The 21,598-nt window shown below is 41.3% G+C and overlaps 3 protein-coding genes across 4 annotated transcripts in view; 2 read left to right on the top strand and 1 right to left on the bottom strand.

Annotated features, from left to right (window-relative positions):
- Positions 1–3,530, top strand: part of creb3l1 (cAMP responsive element binding protein 3-like 1) — a 40,321-nt gene extending 36,791 nt beyond the window's left edge. Inside the window, exons 12-13 of the mRNA XM_006807115.2 lie at positions 198–366; positions 453–3,530. Coding sequence (XP_006807178.1) covers positions 198–366; positions 453–489 — 206 coding nt within the window. The 3' untranslated portion in view covers positions 490–3,530. The remainder of the gene's footprint in view (positions 1–197; positions 367–452) is intronic.
- On the bottom strand, positions 1,653–6,140 carry harbi1 (harbinger transposase derived 1). The gene is made up of 7 exons (XM_006807116.3): positions 6,043–6,140; positions 5,370–5,535; positions 5,083–5,285; positions 4,850–4,937; positions 4,525–4,732; positions 4,268–4,443; positions 1,653–3,823 (listed from the first exon to the last, which is right to left on the bottom strand). Exons 2-7 carry the CDS (start codon positions 5,532–5,534, stop codon positions 3,632–3,634), a joined length of 1,032 nt encoding a protein of 343 aa, XP_006807179.2. The 5' UTR covers position 5,535; positions 6,043–6,140; the 3' UTR covers positions 1,653–3,631.
- Positions 6,141–6,317: 177 nt separating this feature from the next.
- atg13 (ATG13 autophagy related 13 homolog (S. cerevisiae)) lies at positions 6,318–21,303 on the top strand. 2 transcript variants are annotated; one of them, XM_087836341.1, is made up of 18 exons: positions 6,318–6,472; positions 7,509–7,589; positions 7,862–7,942; positions 8,048–8,167; positions 8,338–8,384; positions 14,350–14,490; positions 14,590–14,630; positions 15,580–15,676; positions 15,785–15,892; positions 16,223–16,316; positions 16,506–16,604; positions 16,961–17,044; positions 17,829–17,929; positions 18,068–18,209; positions 18,293–18,370; positions 18,485–18,592; positions 19,775–19,903; positions 20,018–21,303. In XM_087836341.1, the coding sequence occupies exons 2-18, from the start codon at positions 7,521–7,523 to the stop codon at positions 20,093–20,095; spliced, it is 1,617 nt and encodes a 538-aa protein (XP_087692467.1). In that variant the 5' UTR covers positions 6,318–6,472; positions 7,509–7,520; the 3' UTR covers positions 20,096–21,303. The 2 variants fall into 2 exon arrangements, with proteins under 2 accessions (XP_087692467.1, XP_087692468.1); XM_087836342.1 differs by lacking the exon at positions 16,506–16,604.
- The last annotated feature ends 295 nt before the right edge of the window (positions 21,304–21,598 follow it).

The following is a 21,598-nucleotide window of genomic DNA, read 5'->3' as shown; positions in this document are numbered from 1 at the left end:
TCATTTCTAATGGGTCAGGGTCTTATAGTCAGGCCCTGACCCTTACTATGAGAAAGAACTACAAAATGTAACTGGGATGTTGTTCGAAATGGGAGATATTTTGAAATATGTACAAAAAGCTTTTGGTTTCACATAATTAAAAGCAACGATGGCTCACGAGGGATGTCCGGTGAACGCTGCATGTTTCTGTGTCGTAGTCCGCTCCCGCAGCCTGCTCTTCTACAACGAAGAGGCTCCACTGGAGGAGAGTTTAGCGACATCAGAAGGAGAGAGGCTACAGTCAGAAGGCCACTCCCACAACCAGATCGGCCGATACACAGCTGACGGCCACAGCAACCAGACAAGCGGGTCCAAGATGGAGCGGAGGTACAAACAAACTCCACTGTATGCTGCAATATTTACACGCCACTTGTCAAACATTAACCAGCCGTCTCTGCCTTTCTCCTCATCAGAGAAACAAAACCAGATGGAGACTCTGAGTTTTTCTGACACAGCTCAGCCTCTCCTCATCTAACTTCTCAGCCCTGAATCCCTCCAAAGGACCCGAATGCTCCAGGTTGCTGAAATCAACATCCAGCTGGACCAAAAAACGTTTTCTGTTAGTTTGTTAGAAAATCCATTATCATCATCTCCTCTAGTGAGCTTAGATTACGGCTCCCATCCTGCACCTCTGTTACCATGCCTTTATCTACAGCTTCACTTCTCTGCTTTAACAGACTCTGTTGCACTTGAACGTTCTCAATTTTAAACAGACCTTCGTGCTGGAATCTCCATTGTTATGCACAAAAAAGAATCATCAGCATCATTTTAAATACTCAACTAATCTTTTTTTATATTTAGTTATTAAAAAATAGTTTATAACTCACAAAACATTAAAAACACAGTCGCCTTACTAAACTTTAAAGAACCTGCAGTCAGAGCTTATAGATTCGATTGGCTTAAACAGGCCATGAGCACAAAACAGCCACAGCTGCCAAAATGAAAGGCATATATGAGCCACTAATGCTGTGATCACGCGTAAAGACCTTTTGTGTTACTTTGTCAGACAGCCCTAAAGATGACCATCTAAAACAGTTGTTTCCCGTTTCCAGAAATATATTTAATTCCTCCCCAAAACAAATGAAGTGTAGCATTCCTGTTCAGAGCAAAGCAACACGGTCTTTTTGCAAGAGCAAACAGAAAGAATTATGGGAATGTGGCTGAAAGAAATGTAAAAAAAAAAGGCAGTGTACATTTAAAAACGTCCACTGTGGGATTCTAGTTTTTATCATGTAGTTCTTGTACTTTTATTCCAAGATGCTCCTGATGTGCCGCATTAGGTTGGTGAACAAAGCACGAAGGGCTGCATCTGCTTAATATGTCATCAATGTGTAAATTTACCAATTAACATGCATTTAGAAATAGTCATTTTTCCGCAGTATGAGCCTCTGTCGTGTTTTTAGGTCATCTCTCCTCTGCTCTCTGTTTCACCATATACGTGAAAGCCCCTCCTGTACACAGAGTGGAGCAGAGCAGTTGACCTAATAGGAACATTTGTAACAGGAAACACTTTTAAGCAAAGTGTGAAATAGATAAAAGCATGTGTAAGCACCAACACCAACTAGGCATCAACATATGCTTTTGGAAGCCGTGCCATTCTGAAAGTGCCTTCCACTCCGCTCAGTTGAATATGACCAACTTGGCCTTACACCTAAAGTCCCACATAGAAACACAGGCCTGAAAATGTTCCTTGAACTAAACGATTTGTTTATTCTGTTGCAGAAAATGGATGAATCATCTTTTTTTTTAAATCTGGGTGAAACCTTTTTATTTCACATTCCTTTACGCATTTGAGATCACAACAGTCGCAACTTGTTTGACAAAGATCTCTCTTACAGATCCAAAATCAACACAGGGTGTGGATCTTTTATCTGGCTTTAAGCATTACGCTTCAGCTTTTTTACATCCACATCTGACATTTGAATTATTTTTTCCAGCTCTGACCAAAATTCTGCTCTGTTTCTTTTGGGAGAGAGATCATATTTTCATACCGAGGGATCATAAAGAGGTTGGGGAAACATGACAAAAGTATTTTTATGAAATTATAAAATGTATATGTAATATATTTGCAGCATTAAAAAAAGAGCATATTTAATTTATGCATCAAAAAAAAGTTACTTTATCTTATTGTCTCCATTTTTTTTAAAAATAACATTTAAAAAAAGCATAAAAATACAACTTATAATATATTCTGAGCATCAAAAAAAGAGCATATTTATTTTATGCACAAAAAAAAGGAAACAAGGAAATAGTGCTACGTTGTGTTTTGGCATTTAGGATGATGTAACGTTTTACATGCTGATTCATCAGGTGTAAAGCTTTGACATGATCTGTTTCTGTCTTTTAACTGTAATACAGTGTTTATGTTCCACTGCTGTCGCATGAAAATCTCTGAGGGTTCCTCGCAGTAATTTGACCAAAAATAATCTCCAGAATATAAGAAAACAAAATATTTGGGAAAAAAGTTTAATTTCTATATTTTTTTTGGTAATTAAATGTAAAAAGCAAACTTTGAATAAACAACACAAAAAGTATAGCAATCCTGATATAAAAATGTGGTCGTGCGACAGCAGTGTATGTTGTATTTATTCCTGTTTGTAGAAAGTTTGTATATATTGATGAAGCCATTTAAGTGACTAATACATTCCAGGCAGTAAAACACCACTAGTTTTGTTAATTGCATAACTTGATTGAAAACTGACAAAAAAAAAAAAATTATTTCATCACCACTATTTTGACAAGGTTCAAGAAACAGTGGGGGGAAAAAAACACCCTTAATGACTGGTATTCCTTCAAAATAAAAGCCTTATCCATTATTTAAATCCTTTAAGAACGTTCTGCCACTTCAAAATCAATTTTAAGCACCAAAGATTTAGCTACCACAGATTTTCTCCTTTTCTTACTCACATCGTCTGTATCTGTTTCACGTTGTGACTGTTCCGTCATGCCGCACATGTTCCAAAAAAAAAGAAAAAAAGAAGAAAATCATGTGACTGCAGCCTGTCATTTTCACCCGTGAGTCTTAATGCACCGATGTACATAAAAAAAAAAAAAGACAACCTAATGTGCAGTTGTTGTAAATAAGGGTCTTGTTTTTGTATTGTGACATAGTCCAAGATCTTAACCTGTGGAATCTAATGGGGAAAAGAAAATTAGCAGGGTTGGATTTAAAAAAATAAATATGGGGTGGGTGATTTTTTTTCAACTTGTAAAGAAACCTGGATGACGAAGCAGCTGCACAGTTTGAATAGTTGTCAAACACCAGGAGGTGCTTGATTATTCCAACCACTCCATAAAGATTTGGAAACTATTTGAATGTCCTGAGGGAATAATCAAGCATTTCCAGGGAGTTCAGTTATTTGAAATGTGTATGGATATGTCGTCTTGGTTTGTTGTATAGCGTCTTGCATGTTTCTCCATACATAAATATATCTATGTTATCTTAGTATAGTCAGTAGAGTAGAATCCAGCAAAATATTAAAAAACTGCATCAGCAACAGCGTGTCTGTGGACGTTCTTGCTTTAAATGTGTTTCTTGTGATATTGAGCTTTGCGCTGGTCCCAGTTTTCGTCCCCTTTAACCGCCACAGCTTCAGCTGAAGTGTTTGAATATGAGCTGCCTTCGAAGATCCTCTGCCTGGCTGTCACGGTCATGGTTGAGGCTCTTTGGCTGCTCGAGAGGCTCTGTTCTTTCCAGAGTCCAGGCGTCTAATCCAGACTGCAAGGAAGCGTTGTGGAGAACGCAGCAGGCCAGCAGGATGGATGAACTCCTCTCTGGAGAGTACTGTAAACAGGAGAGGAGGGATAGCGGTTACAGATGCAAAAACCAACTCATTACTGGCAATACTACGCCAGATGCATTGCTATATTTCACTCACAAATAAGGTAAAGGTCTCATTTTCGGTTATGACCGTGGCCTGTTTGACTCTGGTACTGATTGTGTATCATTCTAACACCATGAACTCAGCAGATTGTCAGATGTTATCGGCAGATATCACCTATTTGCCGATCTATCAGTATTGGCTTTTATGACATCTGATAAATAAAAAAATAAATAAAGAGGACACTGGAGAAACATCCTTCAGCTTTTTAGTTTGTCCACCAGAGGGCACTCTGCTGGGCAGAGCGTGAACAAATAAATATACTGTTTGCAGGTTAAAAATGTCTCGTGGTTTATTTCTACTAATATGTTTGGGCCTGATTATTGGCTGTGACACATTTGCCATACCTGTAAGTATCCTTTGGTGCCATCTAAACATCTGAATCTGGTTTGGATGGCTCTGAAGGTTCGATCTACGATCTCACGTGTAGCCGTGTGGGCCAGATTGTATCGAAACTCTGCAGGGGATTCTGGGCAGTCAACTGGCGTCATCAGCCATTTCCTCAAAGGGTAACGGCTGTCACCTGAAAATCGGAAAACTTATAACCTCTGACTCCAACGCCACAAGCTAATTTCTAATAAGGAATAGAAAGTCCAGAGCTCACCCAGCAGCCAGCCCTGCTCTGTGTCCTGCAGCTGTTTGTAAAGAGCAGATCTTTCTAGAACAACAGTGTCTTGGAGTCCACCTGCCCAGTGCGTTTCTGCGCTGAGTAACAGTCCTCTGGGATCACAAACCAGCTGACAGGCCACAGAGTGAAAGCCCTTCTTATTCACATATGAGGAGTCTTCGCTGTTTGGTGCTTTGATGGCCACCTGGAAATTAAATTAAAGTAAGAGAGATGATTAGGTTACCCCTGTAGAAACAAATGAGTGCATGAGCGTGCACGCACATAAACACACACGTTATTTACACAATGTCATATTATGAACCTGAACACAGTCCAGCACCCCCAGGACTCCAGGAAATCCTGCGACCCTCTGAAACTCCCGGAAGGACTGCTCTATGGTGGATAAATCTCTGTTTGGAAAACATCATTATTATTATTCAAGTGAGATTTTCTTTTACTTCTTTTGAAGTAAAAACAAGTTTCTGGGAACAAAGTTACAGTTTCAAATTTTTTTGTCATTCCTGCCTGACATCAAGTGGCATAACATCATCGTACCTGTTGAACGTGATGAACTGAGGTGCTTTCTCCACCAGGGCTCTCGTCACATTGGACACACATCTCGACATTGACGCCTGGCTTATACCAATCGTATCCCCCATAGAAGTCTGGAATGAACCTGATGTGTAGAAACCCAGTGCCGCCAGCACCTGGACCTCAGGACTAATGGCTCTGGAGCGCTGGGTTCGCCTGCATAGACCCTGGAACACAACAGAGTAGTGTTTGCATATTTCATAAAGACAAAGTTAAACTGATCTCTTAACATGACATGAAGGCCCACAAACCTCTCTGAGTAATTCCACCAGATACAAGATAAAGCCTCTGGGGAAGCCAAATTGCGTGAGGAGGAAACTGTCTGAGACTGAGTCCAGGTCAAAGCGGTCAAGGGTCTTGTGACCTCGACCATGCAGGAGTAGATCACAGTCCAAGATGGCTATAGGGATGGCCATGCTGAGGATAAGAAAACATTTCCTTTTAATTGCTAATAAGAGCAACTCAATTTAAATACTTGGTATAGCCTTATTTCCTCAAACCTGGGAGGAATTTTACATACAGATTTCCGACATTAATCTACAGCATATATTATTCCACCAAACATTGCTACAATTATTAATGTGCTATTTTGCTGATATTATATTTTCGCTAATAAGGAAAACCACGTTATTTGTATACAAGAACCCATTAAATACCGAGAGTTTAATACTAGGGGGGAATATCCTGATGTTTTAAACGTTATTATCAGCGAGCCATCATTAGCTTTAGGGATAGCTCCAGTACATGTGAGCCAACTCAAGCCAGCGTGCTAACGTGCTACCCTAGCTTGCGTTTTTTATTATTATTATTTTTCTTTGCTCACTTGAGATGACAACTTTGCTGTCATGTCGTAGTGGGACAGTTGCAAATCGAATTGAAAGCACTGATAAATAATTTTTGCACGATTAAGGATAATACTCTTACCTTCAGATAAAAAATAAAGCATTTATGGGCCCAAAAAACAAGTCATTGAAATAGCTAACGTTAACCTGCGGCTCTCAATTCGCAGATTCGCCACACAGACTGGCGTTTATGTTTTAGATATAAGTTCAGTGTGGTTATAATTTTTTTTTTCAAATCGCATAAAAATACTTCCTGATTATTTTATCAAAAACTTGTTTTTTTTTACTCTAAATGTAGCAGTTTTGTATTTTAACGAAAACGCCGCGGTGAACACGCCGCTACACAAACACGTCGACATGGAGAAGATAAACAGAAAAGTGGCACAGCAGCTGCTGACGTTGTGTACATCTCAAATGGGCGTATAAAATGTCTGTGTGACACAGCTCTGGGTCTCGCTTGCATTAAATTGGCTTGCATTTATTGAAGCTCCGTCGTTAAGGTCACAGCTAATGTAAGTACTATTGTTTCGCGATTAAGTTAAAGTACGTTATTGAGCTGGGCAGCTAGTGTTAGCTGCAGGCTAACGGCTGCTGCTCCGTGGGTCAGTATCCTCATGCTTCACAGCTTCGGCTTTGCGAACCTTAAACCTTTCGTAGTTGTCCAAAGAAAGACGGTACTGTAGAATTTGAATTTACTATCGGTTGTTGTGTAAAGGGTAATAAGGCTGTCAGGGTTTTTTTTGTTTTCTAACATGACCTCTAACTATAATTTGGACAATTTCAACGTGGAGGCCTAACCTGCTAGCCTGCTTTTATTATTATTTTTTTGTAGTCCACTGTTGTTTGGAGGGCTAAGACCACGGTGATAAAGTTTTCCTGTTAATACCTTTTATTTATTACTATATTGTCCACGTTTTTCAGTTAAAAACGCTAAACTGTTGCCAGTGTGGTGAAAAGTGCTTATTTTGTTAAAGTAATTGAGATATTTTCTTAGGAACTGTAGTCCTGAAATGGGGGTTTGTGGCGTGAAAACCCCCCAACACGTGGACAATGGGGAGATAATGGGGGTTGAATTCAGCTTTTCCCCAGTGTTTAGGTTTTTCAGTCACTTTTACTTAAACACATGTAATTGCGCATACACATGTATGTACATGAATAGTTTACGTTTTGTTTCTCACTCTTGTTTGGTTGAATGTATACACCATAAATCTGTTTTTAAAAGCTGTAAGAAAGTGTATTTTTGTATTTTACCTTGCAGCTGTTTCTTAGATTTATAGTGCACATATTACTTATTAATTATTTTATTTGTTGTAATGTAATTTGCACTACTTGTGCAATTTCAGTCTTATCTTTTACTTTCTTTGTTTTTATCATTGTTTTACATGTAAAGGTTTTGCACTCCCACAGTTTAGGGCCCTCACTGTGCTTTTACACTTTTACTGTAACTATCCTCCTTATTTGTTGTAGGCTGTATTATTTTTATTGTGCTATAACACAATAATTTCCCTTGTTGCCTCAATACGTTTCTATTGATCATCTATCTTGCAGGGTTGTAACAATATGGAGAGTGACCTGAAGCCCCAGGATCAAAAGGACTTAGACAAGTTTATTAAGTTCTTTGCACTTAAGGTGAGACACTAGCATAACTTTTTCTATACATATGTAATTGCAGGTTTCTAAATGGACATTTGAGGCTTCAGAACTGAATAAATAAATAAACAATGGAAAGCCAGGTTTTTATTAGTGTGGCTCAAAGCACTGGAATTAAAATAATCTTTTCCAACATACGTCTCTTTCATAACAGTGCCTGTTATATTTTGGACAGGCTTGTCAGCAATTTTCTATGGATTGTTTCTGTAAAACCAGGTCATTGTTTGAGCAGCCTGTTTGTGTATCTGTAGACTGTCCAGGTGATAGTCCAAGCCAGGCTGGGAGAGAAGATCTGCACTCGCTCGTCATCATCGCCTACTGGATCTGACTGGGTAAAACAACGTAGTCATTCTCTGTCATGATTGTTTGGCTTTCAAGTTAACTGTGGATCTTTTCATGGCATGGATTATGGATATTCAGGTTAATATTCCTTCTAGTTTAATTTGGCCATCAAAGACATCCCAGAGGTTACCCATGAAGCCAAAAAGGCACTGGCTGGCCAGCTTCCAGGCATCGGGCGCTCCATGTGTGTTGAGATCTCTCTGAAGACATCAGAGGTAAAAAAAAAAAACCTGCATCCTGTTTTCTTGTTTTGTAAAAACTGGGCTTTGGGTTTATCATTGTTTTACACTTTTGCAACACCAACCAGACCACATCATTAACTAAATATGCAGCCGCTTTAATGTAACTGTGTTCATTAGTTTGTCTTTGCTTTGTCTTCCCTCAGGGGGACTCGATGGAGTTAGAGACTTGGTGCCTGGAGATGAATGAAAAGTGAGTGAATTTTGTTTTTGCTTTAGTAAGTCTTCTGTAGGCCATGTGGTTCAGAGTTGCTGATTTTGCTTCTTCATGTTTGCACAGTATCAGCCAGCAGGACCACAAATCTTTTAACTATAGTATCTGAATCAGTACTCATCAGTACTGTTACTGATTCTCTCTGCCAAAACTTAGCTGTCAGACACCTGTACTAAACGTAGAGCTTTGTGAGCATCCAAGTCACGAAGAAGCTCAGAAATACAGTAGTAACCAGCAGTTTGAGTAAAATAATTTGTATATAAACAATTGGACATCACCCACTTTAATGGACAATGATGTCCTATCCTTAAGCCTCAAGCTGAGAATTTTGACCCTCACCTTCTTGATGTCTTGAAGCTTATTTCATTGTAGGAACTTGTAAATCAGAAGGGTAGTTCTCTGTAAGTGTACTCTGGTCTATGGCTTTTTTTTCTCTAATGAGAACCGTAATTTAAAATAAACGAGTGTCTTGCTGTATTCAGTGAGATGTGAAGTCAGCGATTGAGCCCATAAACACATCAGTAAAGTGGGTCAGTGACGAGTGCCATTAGCTTCCCTTAAACCTCTTTAAAATTAGACTTCTTTTAAAACTAGAAGAGTTGAGTGATAATTTGACCTAACTGCTGAAGTGTTTCCGTTTGAAAACTGTGTCTGAACTATTTTGTTTCTGTAGGTGATAAAGTGAGCCTGTCGGCACCCTGTCAGGTCCACCAGTACTGTACAAAACACTGTTTTAATTTTGGTATTACTCTGTGCACCTGTGCTTTTGAAAGTACAGTCAAAATGATCAGTAATGGTCTCCATTCCCCGAGCACCACACTGCTTTATTCATACAAGATAAATTTAGAGAGGGGTATCAAAGAAAGGTAGTCGGGGAGAAGCAGACCTGGAAACACGAAAACGAGCTGCCTTGTGTGTTGTCTTCGTAGCGCTTGTTAAAAAGACCACAGGATCCACTTATGCCTTGCGAGCTACTGCTCCAATCACTTTATTGACACCATTCTAAAAAACCTCTCACACCACAGACCAGTCTTCTTTTATGTGCTCCCTGGAGGCATTCATGAGCTTTCTTAAATACAGCGCCCCCTGCTGGTAAACCTTATTACATAAACACCTACATATCACCACATCCCCTTTCCTCTGAATTATATACAACATAGGTCTTTTTAACTAACATATACACATAATTGTTTTACATTAAAATTTTTTCAATTATTATTTTTTTTTCAACACCATCAGAATATAAGATAAAAACAAATCCAGTTATAGCTTTACAGATTAAGCCTAACTGGTCTTTTGACCTCACGCTCTGACCTCCTCAATACAGGTTCTGAAACCACTGCACTCTTCTCCACATACTCATGTCCATCCAGTGGTTTCAAATCAGACACTGTCTCTGCATGTGACACATCAACATTTTCATCTTCCTCACCATATTGTTCCTCCTGAAATGTTTCTTTAGTCTTCAGCAAGTTGCGACGGTTCCTTCTGAACACATGACCTTCTTCAGTTCTTACGTCATATGATCTCGGACCTGCTTCCTGAAGAACAATGGCTTTCCTGCTCCATGCATTCTGATCTTGAATTCTCACTACATCATCCTTTGCAAGCAATCCAAGTGCTCTTGTTCCCTTGTCGTATTGCCGTTTTTGTTTCCATTTCAGATGCTCTTGCTTTTTCATAATTTCATCACTCTGCTTGCTTTCTGCATAGCAGGGCAAAGTTGTGTGTAGCTTACGATTCATCAGCAATTCTGCAGGGGATAAACCACAGTCAAGAGGAGCAGTCCTGTAGCTCAACAGAGCTAAATAAGGATCTGATTGACTGTCTGTAGCCTTCTTCAGAAGCTGCTTGATGATATGCACTCCTTTTTCAGCCTTGCCATTTGCCTGTGGATGTTGAGGACTGGATGTGACATGTTTAAAGCCGTATTCTCTTGCGAAATTCTGCCATTCTTTGCAATTATAGCAAGGACCATTGTCACTAATGACAGTTTCTGGTATTCCATGTCTGGAAAAGATAGACTTCACATGTGTGATCACATTATTAGCAGTTGTACTTCTAAGCAGAGCAATCTCAGGAAAGTTAGAGTAATAATCTATCACCAACAGATAGTCTTTCCCATTAAAATGAAATAGATCTGTTCCTACTTTCCTCCAAGGCGCTGTAGGAAGTTCAGGAATCATCATGGGTTCTCTTGCCTGTCTGCTCTGAAACTTGTTACATGTTTCACACTTTCCGATCATGGTCTCAATGTCTTTATTAATGCCAGGCCAGTACACAGTGTCTCTAGCCCTCCTTTTACACTTTTCTATGCCCAGGTGTCCCTCATGTATTCTTTGAAGTATCAGCTGTCTCAGACTATGTGGTATCACAATCCTATTGCCTCTCAACAGCAGTCCATTTGCCACATTGAGCTCTGATCTAACATGATAATACTTTGAACAAGACCCTTTGGGCCAGTCTCCTTGAATATTTTCCATCACCATTTGCAGCTCCCTGTCTGCAGCTGTCTCTTCACATACTTGTTTTATCTTTGCGTCAGACACCGGCAGAGACTCCACAATCATATTAACATGATCATCTACTTCTTTCTCAGTGGAGCTTGCGTGACACACCTCTGATGCTCTCGACAGTGCATCCGCTAAAGCTAAATGCTTGCCTGGTGTGTATATCAAGTCAAAGCTGTACCTCTGCAGTTTCATCATGAGACGTTGAATCCTCGGCGACATCTCATTCAGATTTTTCTTAATGATTGACACAAGAGGACGATGATCTGTCTCAACTGTAAAGGTAGGAAGACCATAAACATAACAGTGAAAAATATCAAGTCCATATGCCAGCCCAAGACATTCTTTCTCAATCTGAGCATATCTGGTTTCAGACTTAGTCATGGATCTAGAAGCATAAGCAACTGGTTTCCAACTCCCCTCTTCAGCTTGAAGTAAAACAGCTCCAAGCCCATCCTTTGAGGCATCTGTTGAGATCTTCAGACTCTTAGTTGGATCATAATATGCAAGCACTGGGCGCGTTGTCAATGTGGTTTTTACATCATTCCACTCTTGTTCATGCCTCGCTGACCATTTAAATTCTATGGAATCACGAAGTAACTCCCTTAGTTTTGATGTTCTCACTGACAAGTTAGGTATGAATTTTCCTACAAAGTTTATCATTCCCATCACTCTGAGCACACCTTTCTTATCTGTCGGGCGTGGCATTGTTGCGATGGCTTTTATTTTTCTTTCATCTGGCTCAATACCTTCAGCAGAGAATTTGTCTCCCAAAAATGTTATGTCCTTTACACCAAAATAACACTTGTCACGATTTAGCTTTAATCCATTCTCCCTTACCCGTTGCAGCACCTTCACCAGTCTTTCATTATGTTCTTGTAGGGTGGAGCCCCAAATAACCACATCATCAACATAACAGCGAACACCCTGTAATCCCTCTAACATGTTGTCCATGGCACGATGAAAAATCTCAGATGCTGAGATTATGCCAAATGGCATTCTGAGGAATCTGTACCTGCCAAAAGGTGTATTGAAAGTACAAAATTTTGAACTTCTCTCATCTAGCTTTATTTGCCAAAAACCCTGCGCTGCATCTAGCTTTGAGAAGTATTTGGCGCCTGCCATTTCACTTGCAATCTCTTCACGCTTTGGTATCTGGTAGTGCTCACGTTTTATGGCTTGATTTAAATCACCAGGGTCCATGCATATTCTCAAATCATTGTTTTTATTCCTCTTATCCACACAAACCATTGAGTTTACCCACTCAGTTGGTTCTTCCACTTTTGTAATGACCTGCAACTGTGACATCCTGTCCAGTTCTTTCTTTAAACGGTCCTTCAGTGGAGCTGGGACTCTACGTGGTGAATGGATCACTGGCTTTGCATCCTCTTTCAGCTGGATACTGTAAGTGCATGGTAGACATCCCAAACCTTTGAAGACATCCTCATAATACTGCACAATGGAGTCAACTGCTCCTCGCTGTCCACTTGCTGCTTCTGCACAGCTAATGTGGTACACCCTTTTTACTAGGTCTAATCTTTTGGATGTCACTCCACCCAGCAGTGATTCACGACCTTCTGGAACAACATTAAACAATACATCATAATCCTTATGTTTTATTGTCACTTTAAGTCTGCATTGACCACTACTTTCAATATTCTTTCCATTGTAGTCTTTTAGAGGTACTCTTTTCTTTACTATTTTGGGCTTTGGTTTCATAGCATGGATCTCTGTCATGCTGATTAGGTTTGCCTGTGCACCTGTATCAATCCTCAGTGCCACCAAAGTTCCTTGTATTGGGAGTGAAACAATCCACATGTCTTCATAATCTGAGCGTCGGTCACTGGCTTCTGCTACGCTATGCTCACGTTTTACATCCCCCAGTGACACCATGCCCACAAAGAAAGTCTCGCTTAAGTCAGTCTCTTCAACTACATGCACTGATTTGGGTTTGGCTTTCGACAGACATTGTTTGGCAAAATGATTTTTTCCATCGCATTTCAAACATCTTTTGCCATAAGCTGGACACTGTCTAGGTTCATGTCTGCTACCACATCGCTTACAGGAGTACACTGTACCCTCTTTGCTGGACTCTTGTGACATATTCTTCCTCATTTTAACCACAGCTATTTTTGCACCATCATGTACTGCAGCGACGCGTGTCTCATTAAATGTCTTTGCATGCTGCAGGGCTAACTCACTTGCGTGACACAGTCTTTCTGCTTCATCCAGAGTTAGCTTGGAATCTCTGAGCAGCCGTTCTCTAGTCCGTTTATCATGGATCCCATACACAATTTGATCACGAACCATAGAATCTTTCAGCTCTCCAAAATCACATGACTGTGCCTTGAGCTTCAAATCAGTCACAAAGCAATCAAAAGTCTCTTCTGGTTGCTGCATCCGAGATCGGAAAACATACCTTTCATATACTGTGTTCTTCTGTGGTGAACAGTGTGCATCAAACTTTTCAACCACTTTGTCGTACTTATTCCTGTCACCAACTTCCTCAAACTCAAACGTGTTGAAGACTTCAATGGCTTGAGGACCAGCTACTGTGAGCAGCAATGCAATTTTCCTGGCATCGGGTTTGGAGTCCAGTCCCATGGCAGCCATATACAGCTCAAACTGCTGCTTAAAACACCGCCAGTTGCTGTCCACATTCCCCACCAGTTTCAGTCCTTCCGGTGGCTTCAAACTTTCCATCTCTCAACTTTGAACTGCTATCGCTTCCACTCTCCCACTTTTACTCCTGGTACCATGTGTAAAATGGAAACATAAATGTGGCCGCCACATTTATGTTTTCTGTCAGTGTTCACTGGTTAGGGACTTTATAGTAAAGACTTCGTTTGTTAAAATGCCAAAAGGAGGTAAGAAAGGTGGCCACAAGGGTCGGATGCGGACGTACACCAGCCCCGAAGAGATAGATGCCCAGATGAAGGCAGAAAAGGAGAGGAGAAAGCAAGAGCAAGAAGAGCAGGAGCAGGAAGGTGCAGCTCAGAATGACACAGCAGAGGAGAAGCTACCAGGTTCTGGATCAGAGGACAGCGATGATGAAGATTCCCAGAGGAGGAGAGCCGGTGTCGAGGGATTGATAGAAATTGAGAACCCCACTCCTGGTACCATGTGTTGTCTTCGTAGCGCTTGTTAAAAAGACCACAGGATCCACTTATGCCTTGCGAGCTACTGCTCCAATCACTTTATTGAAACCATTCTAAAAAACCTCTCACACCACAGACCAGTCTTCTTTTATGTGCTCCCTGGAGGCATTCATGAGCTTTCTTAAATACAGCGCCCCCTGCTGGTAAACCTTATTACATAAACACCTACATATCACCACACCTTGCAGAGATATTTTTATATTCAGTTGGTCTTTATTTAAAATCCCCTTAAGCTGCTGTATTGTAACACATCGCCGTGTTTTCTGTCTGCTGCAGGTGCGATAAGGAAATCAAGGTGTCATATGCAGTCTATAACCGTCTGTCTGTCCTCTTGAAGTCTCTGCTGGCCATCACCAGAGTCACGCCTGCTTATAAACTGTCCAGAAAGCAGGGACACGACTATGTCATACTCTACAGGTGATTTGTCCTCACTTCCAGTGCATCATCTCACTCCTTTTTATCTTTGTGCTGTTTTCAGTCCATTCTTCTAAACTGCGTGTTGCTTCTTCTGTGTAGGATCTACTTCGGAGAGGTCCAGCTGAGTGGATTAGGAGAAGGTAAGTTTAAGACCTGATTTAAGCTTCTGTGAAAAAGCTTTGTAGAGCCTACGACTGTTAAATATTCCTTATATTGAGACAATGATTGCTGTTCTTTCTCTGATAAATTCAAAACTGCATTGACAAAGTAGCTGTAAATGCCCCGGAGGAGTCGATGGTGCTAAACAGGCCATTCACAGTAGTTGTAGACTGCAACCTGACATGTAATGACCCTTTTTCAGACCTTGGATCATGTGATGAGGCACATGATCAATAGTGGGTCAGCGATCCTTTTAAGGGACAACAACATTAGGGCTTCAATACCTGGGACTCGCCACCGTTTGCTCTCAGAACTGAAGAAGCTTCTTGGATGAGAAGTTGAAACGTCTTCAAGAAACTTCAAGTCCAGTCGCTTTTCTTTCCAAGCTCCTTAGATTACCATGACCTGGATGACGACAACCTGACATGTAGTTAAATTTCTAGGGAGGTGTGCGCCAGGTTATGTTGTACTTTCTGTTGTTCAGAGGCGTTTGTGGTTGTGCCATATGTCACTGAAGCATCACCAATTTATGCTTCACTGGGAAATCTGTGATGAAAACTGACGTGCACTTCCAGAGATATATAAGGAACAATAGTCACAGCATCAACATAAGGACTCGTGGTAATTAACACGTAATGCACCCACACAAACGACATCAGCCAGTCACATAGGTTGTGATGTGGGCTCTGCAATGGTGTACCACAGAAGTCTAAATCAGGCCTAACTCGGCTGACATTTGTTAAATCAATACAGAAACACTGAACAACACACATCTCTTCATGTTTTCTGCTCCAGTTTGACACAGCAGTTTGATTTGCTTGTACTGTAAACATTTTTTCAAAAGTAAGCTTTCATCACTACTGTATTGCATTAAGTACTTTTACACTATAGGGCTGGTTTACATTTGCTTATGTTGTGCTTGTTTTTAAGGTTTCCAAACGGTGCGCGTTGGAGTTGTTGGCACCCCTATCGGTACAATCACGCTTTCGTGCGCCTACCGCACCAATCTGGCATTCATGTCTAACAGGTAACCAACAAATCAAAGCCACAACAGCTGTCCTTCAGAGAAGGTTCTTGTATATTTATTCCAATGGGAAACACATCTTATGAGCAGTTTAACCGTCCTCCTCTTCAGGCAATTCGAAAGGTCGGCTCCCATCATGGGGATCATCGTGGATCACTTCGTGGATCCTCCCTGCGGCAGCCAGCGTCCGGCAAACATGGGCCATCCCTGCAACTACAGGTAGCTTCGCCACTCAGTCTGGTTTTGTCTCCCACAACTGCAGAGAAGTTTAAATGACCTCCAAGTGCAGAAGTTGAGTAGTCAGATTTAAGGTGATGCAATCCATCATTCTGAGGTCACACTTTATCTCCCTGTCCTTTATCTCCATGAGAGTCGAATCGGTGTATCAGAAGGAAAACATACAGTGCCTTAATCTAATACCACTCTGTGTCATTTGACCTCAGGCTTTCTGTTATCTTTCAGCAATAGAAACAAATGTATACATGTCCGCCATCAGCTTAGAACTTTCCTGCCTCTGCACTCCAACTACAAATATCTCTGTGTGTGCAGGGCTCCCGATGAAGAGGACGGAGGGCAGTTTGCAGGCGTTCAGGACTCACAGGAGGTCTGCGCCACCTCCTTCTCCACCTCCCCTCCCTCTCAGGTTAGCGTACGCTCCCTCGCCCCTCGTCGTCATCTCTTTCTTTAACCTGTGGATTCTTCTCTCCATTTTCACTCCTGTTTTTCATTTCGCTTTCTCTTTTTCTCTCCTTGTCTTTTTTTTTCTCTTTTCCTGTTGTCTTGTTGTGCGTTCTATCTCTCTGTGTGTGTGTGTGCGACTGCTTTGGCTCAGTGTGTGTGTACGCTGAGCCCGTCTCCCTCTAAACTGCCCAAGCCCCTCCCGCTGGATAGTCTGCAGCTCCCATTGGCTCCTGGACTTGTCACTCACACTGTGAGTCTATACTGACCATTGGGAGGGAGTGTGACTCTTTGTGTTTTTGTAAGACACAACCTGATTCTGCACTGAACAGATCTGTTTTCTCAGACTTAACATTTGCTTTTGGGCGTGTGTTCATCTAATCCTGTTCTTTCCATCTTCGGTTTAAATTTCCACTACTTTGTTCAGTGCACAGCTTCAGTTTGCTGCTGATCACTAGACATGTTTGATCATCCACATCACATGGCACCACCTCAGTAAATCTATCATTGTGACAGCTCCGCATGTCCCTTAAAAGTCACACAGTATATGATAAACCTGAACTCCTCCATGCTTAATCGTTCCTCTTGTGTGTGTCTCTTCCTGTTCAGCTGTACGCCTCCAGGTTATCCTACCAGCCGACGGCTCTAGCAGGAGCTGCAGAGTGTTGTCACCCTGCTTCCAATCCAAACCAGGTGATAACGCCATTCACACCATCAGCAGTTAATTATGTTTTATGCCCAGAGTTTATTTTTCTCTTCACAAGAACACAATCGGAAGACAGAAACAACAGAACTCAATTAAACAAGAATCACCAGCGGCTACAATGATCTGAAGAAGAGTCAGAAAATAAAGGTTTAAGATCTGAGGCAGCCATGGAGAAACATCAAAGTTCTCAGCTCAGTAGTTTGTGATGGAAGAGGTCAGGCATATTTTTTACACTAAACAAAAAGCCAGCTGTTGAACAAGAATCTTCGAACTTCCTACATATTTGTAGGTCATAGTAAGAGGACCTTCTTGCTGCAAGGCTATCACTGCAACATTTTAAAACTAGTCTATGATTAAAGTGTTAATAAGTTCATAAAATTAGTTCCACATAAAAAGAAAACTGACACTGAAACACTGACTAGAAATAAACATGATTAGAAACGGCAGTGGACTAAGAATCAAACCCTGTGGAACTCCACTTCTGAGGTGATTGCAGGAATGCATAAAACGTCCCACTTATGATGAGGACGATGTGATCAGTGAAGCAAAGACTTCTGACTGTTATAAATAATGATGTTATGGTGGTTTATTCTCATAGTTTGATATTCTGTTTTCCAGAAAGCCTAATGAAGGACTGCAGTTATGATTTCTTCTATTTACTGATTAACATTCTTTTTATTTCCTAATTAGCTTCTTAAATAACTAAACGATGTCCATCAAGATTCTTGCTTTTGTCCTCTCATAACCCTGCCATTGCTTTTTCTTCTCTAGGTCTTGCATGCTGGGAAGGAAGGCGGGGCTCTGTTGATGCCTCCTCATGGAGCAGATGTTCATCTGACAGTAGAGCATGCCCCCAACACACCGAGCAGCAGGTGATTGTCCTCTGGCTTTGCATTAACCGGTGAAAACTGTAACCTATTTTTATTCCCTGAACTCCAGTGTTGGTCCGTAGTTCCGTTAAATCATTTTGAAATTTAAACTTCCTGTCTTGTCCCTCTCTCTCCTCTCAGTGGCGATGATGACGGCTTGTCGCAGAGCGGAGACGGACGCAAAGAAGAAGGGCGGAGGAGCGTTTCTCCCTCGGACCCTGTGGAGTCGCTCAATGCGTTCACAAGGAAGGTCGGAGCCTTTGTTAATAAACCCAGCACACAGGTACGTCATCTTAGGCTGCTTTTTACACCGATTTTAGCTTCTCACCCACCACACTGAACCCTGCTCTGTGTGGATCTGTGTAGATAACAGCAGCCAGTCTGGACCTGCCATTTGCTGCGTTTGCTCCTCGAGGCCTGGACTCGGAGGAGAATGATCCTATGGTAACTTCAGTGTTATTGTGGATAAAAATAATGCTCCCAAATGTCTTGTCTTGCACAACAAGTACAGTTGAGGTTCACTTTAAGGCTGACACCTTTTCTGCTGTTTGTGTTCAGGTTCACCCTCCAGATTCTCCTCCCTGCCCGTCTCCCCTGCAGGGCAGCCTTCATTCTCAGGGCTCAGAGGGGTCAGGGCAGCAGGACGACTTCGTCATGGTTGATTTTGTATGTAGTTATTTTTGTATGAGAAAAAACCAAACAGTGCACAGCTGGGTTCAAACAAACAAAAAAGTCCACTTTAAAGTAGGGCTGCCACAAACGATTATTTTGATAGTCGACTAGTCACCGATTATTTTTGCGATTAGTTGACTAATCAGATCATACATCCATTGGATGTAAAACGTACAGCTTATTGCACCAGCAGCATCTGCTCTTATATAACTATCATTAGCTTACAGCTTTAAGTGTTTAAGGTGCTAACTAAAAATAAAGACAAAATGATAGTTTATTAAATTTTAATGAAATTTGCAGATTGTTTCGGTGAAGTTTAATAAACTCCTTGCTATCTAAAATATAACAGGAAACCGGAGTATATTCTCGAGCATCTCACACTTCTGATCAGTTGCCTGCTTGACGTTTATTCAACTTTGTAAAAACTATAACTTTAATCTCAGCCAAACCGATTTACTCAGGAACAAATAAAATACTAAAAAAAAGCCAAACAATAACATTTTTAAGTTATCTAAGTGACTTATATATCATGTTTAACCTGAGTAGCGAAAGACAGCGGTTTGAAAAGGATGTGCCGGGAGTCCGGTGTTGTCACGGCTCTAGTTAGCCTAGCCCCCGGCTAGCTATCGAGGTAGTGGGTAACAGACGTCTCCGAAAACGTCGGAGCGCTTTTGAAAATATGTGGTGTCTTGATAAACTGAGCAGATATTTGAGGTTTACACAACTACATTCTCGCCTGAAAATATGTTTAACGTTTATTTTGTGACCCAAAAAGAATAATAAGAGTAATATTAAAACTAACTAGCTGCCGCCATTGTTGGAAACTGAGCAGGGCCGCGCTATGAATTCTGGGACAGAGCTACTTCTTCTTTTTCGGGGTTTAACGGCAGCTGGCATCCTTGTACATGCAGTGCTGCCATCTTCTGTTTCAGTCCGTTATTACACTCTTAAATCCTACTACTTATTTCTGTCTTTTGTGATCTGTTTCTCTTTTTTTCCCCACTGTTTTGTGATGAGCTTCAAACGACGCGTCGACTATTAAATTAGTCGTCGACGATTTTGATAGTCGACGTAATCATGACTAGTCGACTCATCGTGGCAGCCCTACTTTAAAGCAAACAAGATTCCAGGTGTTTTACTATGAAGCTGAAGTGGTTTCTCTTCCTGTCTACCTAGCGTCCGGCCTTCTCTAAAGACGACTTGCTGCCGATGGATCTGGGCACCTTCTACAGAGAGTTTCAGAATCCTCCACAACTGGCCAGTCTCTCACTTCACATCAGTTCCCAATCGATGGCTGACGACCTGGTAAATACCTTCTTATTTGCAATTGTGTTGACGGCGAAGCTTTTGGCGCCTACAGAATTGACAGCACGGAAATGAATCTCAGTAGTCACGTGAGTTTGCGTTCTCCCTCCGCAGGACTCGCTGCCGGAGAAGCTGCGCGTCTATGAGAAAAACATAGACGAGTTCGACGCCTTCGTGGACATGCTTCAGTAGGCGAGGAGTGAGGGGGGCGAAGGCTGAAAGTAGAGAAGGACTTCCTGAGGAGACAAAGACATGGACACTGAAAAATGAATGAAAGGGAGAAGCAGACTGGAGGCTCCTCTGGTTGTTTGTCCTGTGAAAATTACTCTGACTTAATCACCGTGTTTCAATGTGAAATTTCCCTCTCCTTCCTGTCAAGTACACCTAACAGCTTGTACATCTTCACTGTAAATACTATGTTATCTCCTGTGACACTGACACACACACACACACCCCTTTGTGGTCCGGTAGGGTTGATCCAACTCAAAGGTCTTCATTTTCTCTGTGGTGTAAATCGGCTCTCGTCTTCAGTGTGTAATCAAATCAGATGATCGTGGCGTTTTCAGTCACTTCAGACAACCACCCACATCCGAGGACAGGCTACCTGCATTCTTGAGAACTGTAGCTCACCGCCGAACACTAAAATCACCTTGCTGATCATATCTGAGCTGAAGCTGACAGATCTACAAGTCGAATGACTACGTTTCACATTATGAGTTTTCTCTTTAAAGCCAGTCTGGACAAAGAAAGTTGCACACGGCCTTGCACGAGGATTTCTGTGCTCGGCTTTACAGCGAAGGCGGCGCTCGCTTCAATGTCCCTCAGCAGGTTTTCCCAGCTGGTCTGGGGATTTAAACTGCCAACTTCAGCATTTGCAAACGTCCCCAGTGGAATGTAAAGTGAATTAACTGCTGTACAGAAAACATTTCCACGCTTCAGTTTGCTTTGCAACAACACTCAGTTGCCAGTTAAACCACATACTCCTAGCTGAAACTAATACAACATCCCACCCCTGCGATAACGCGTCGGTTTTTGTTGAAACTTAACGATCATTTCAAAGGTTGGTAATTGTGAATCGAGGGGAATAATGACCCCCCCAGTTCAATAAAATTGACCACCATCTTAAATCGCAGCCTTGAAAATGACCATGAGGTTTAACCAGCCCCAGTTTAATCAAGAAGTCAACATAACCCGTGTGGATACTGGATTTTATTGCAGGACGTTTGAGCTTTCCAGTAGCCTGGTGTTTACCATGCACTCTTCGACATGCTTATGTTTATTTTGATCTCTTTTTTTGATTGAAAGAGGGTAACATCCATGACCGTTCAGTTTGGTTGAAAGCTTTAAACTTTTCTTTTGGTGTAGATGTCCCAATAAAGCTCTGTACAGACTACATGGAACACCTGTGACTCGTGTCTTCAGTGGCTAGGATGTTTTACCAGGATCCAGAATTACCCAATAACTCAATTTAAAAGTTTATATATTTTAAAATAAAAATATATACACGTATAAATAAGTGCGTAATATAATAGATAGACACTTTAAAAAAAAATTTAAGGGCAGCAGTTATATCTTGCCATTTCAGTGTAACAGCACCTGCAAACACTACAAGAATTTGAGTTGTGACAAAGTATCCGGAATTTCCCAGAAGTACAACCTCAAGAGGAACTTTCAAAACCTCTGAGACAAGATGGG

The sequence above is a fragment of the Neolamprologus brichardi genome, chromosome 23 (assembly GCF_056152115.1).
Source record: "Neolamprologus brichardi isolate AB-2024 chromosome 23, ASM5615211v1, whole genome shotgun sequence".
NCBI lineage: Eukaryota > Metazoa > Chordata > Actinopteri > Cichliformes > Cichlidae > Neolamprologus > Neolamprologus brichardi.
This window is presented reverse-complemented; position numbering and strand designations above follow the sequence as displayed.

What these genes read in the sequence shown, in the direction of transcription:
- harbi1 (XM_006807116.3), bottom strand. Translation starts at nt 5,534, where the DNA reads ATGGCCATCCCTATAGCCATCTTGGACTGTGATCTACTCCTGCATGGT. An exon ending in TGGTGGAATTACTCAGAGAG is followed by an intron (nt 5,286 to 5,369) that starts GTTTGTGGGCCT and finishes GTTGTGTTCCAG; the next exon opens with GGTCTATGCAGGCGAACCCA. An exon ending in CAGTTCATCACGTTCAACAG is followed by an intron (nt 4,938 to 5,082) that starts GTACGATGATGT and finishes TTTTCCAAACAG; the next exon opens with AGATTTATCCACCATAGAGC.
- atg13 (XM_087836341.1), top strand. Translation starts at nt 7,521, where the DNA reads ATGGAGAGTGACCTGAAGCCCCAGGATCAAAAGGACTTAGACAAGTTT. An exon ending in CTGCTTCCAATCCAAACCAG is followed by an intron (nt 17,045 to 17,828) that starts GTGATAACGCCA and finishes TTTCTTCTCTAG; the next exon opens with GTCTTGCATGCTGGGAAGGA. An exon ending in AATCGATGGCTGACGACCTG is followed by an intron (nt 19,904 to 20,017) that starts GTAAATACCTTC and finishes CTCCCTCCGCAG; the next exon opens with GACTCGCTGCCGGAGAAGCT.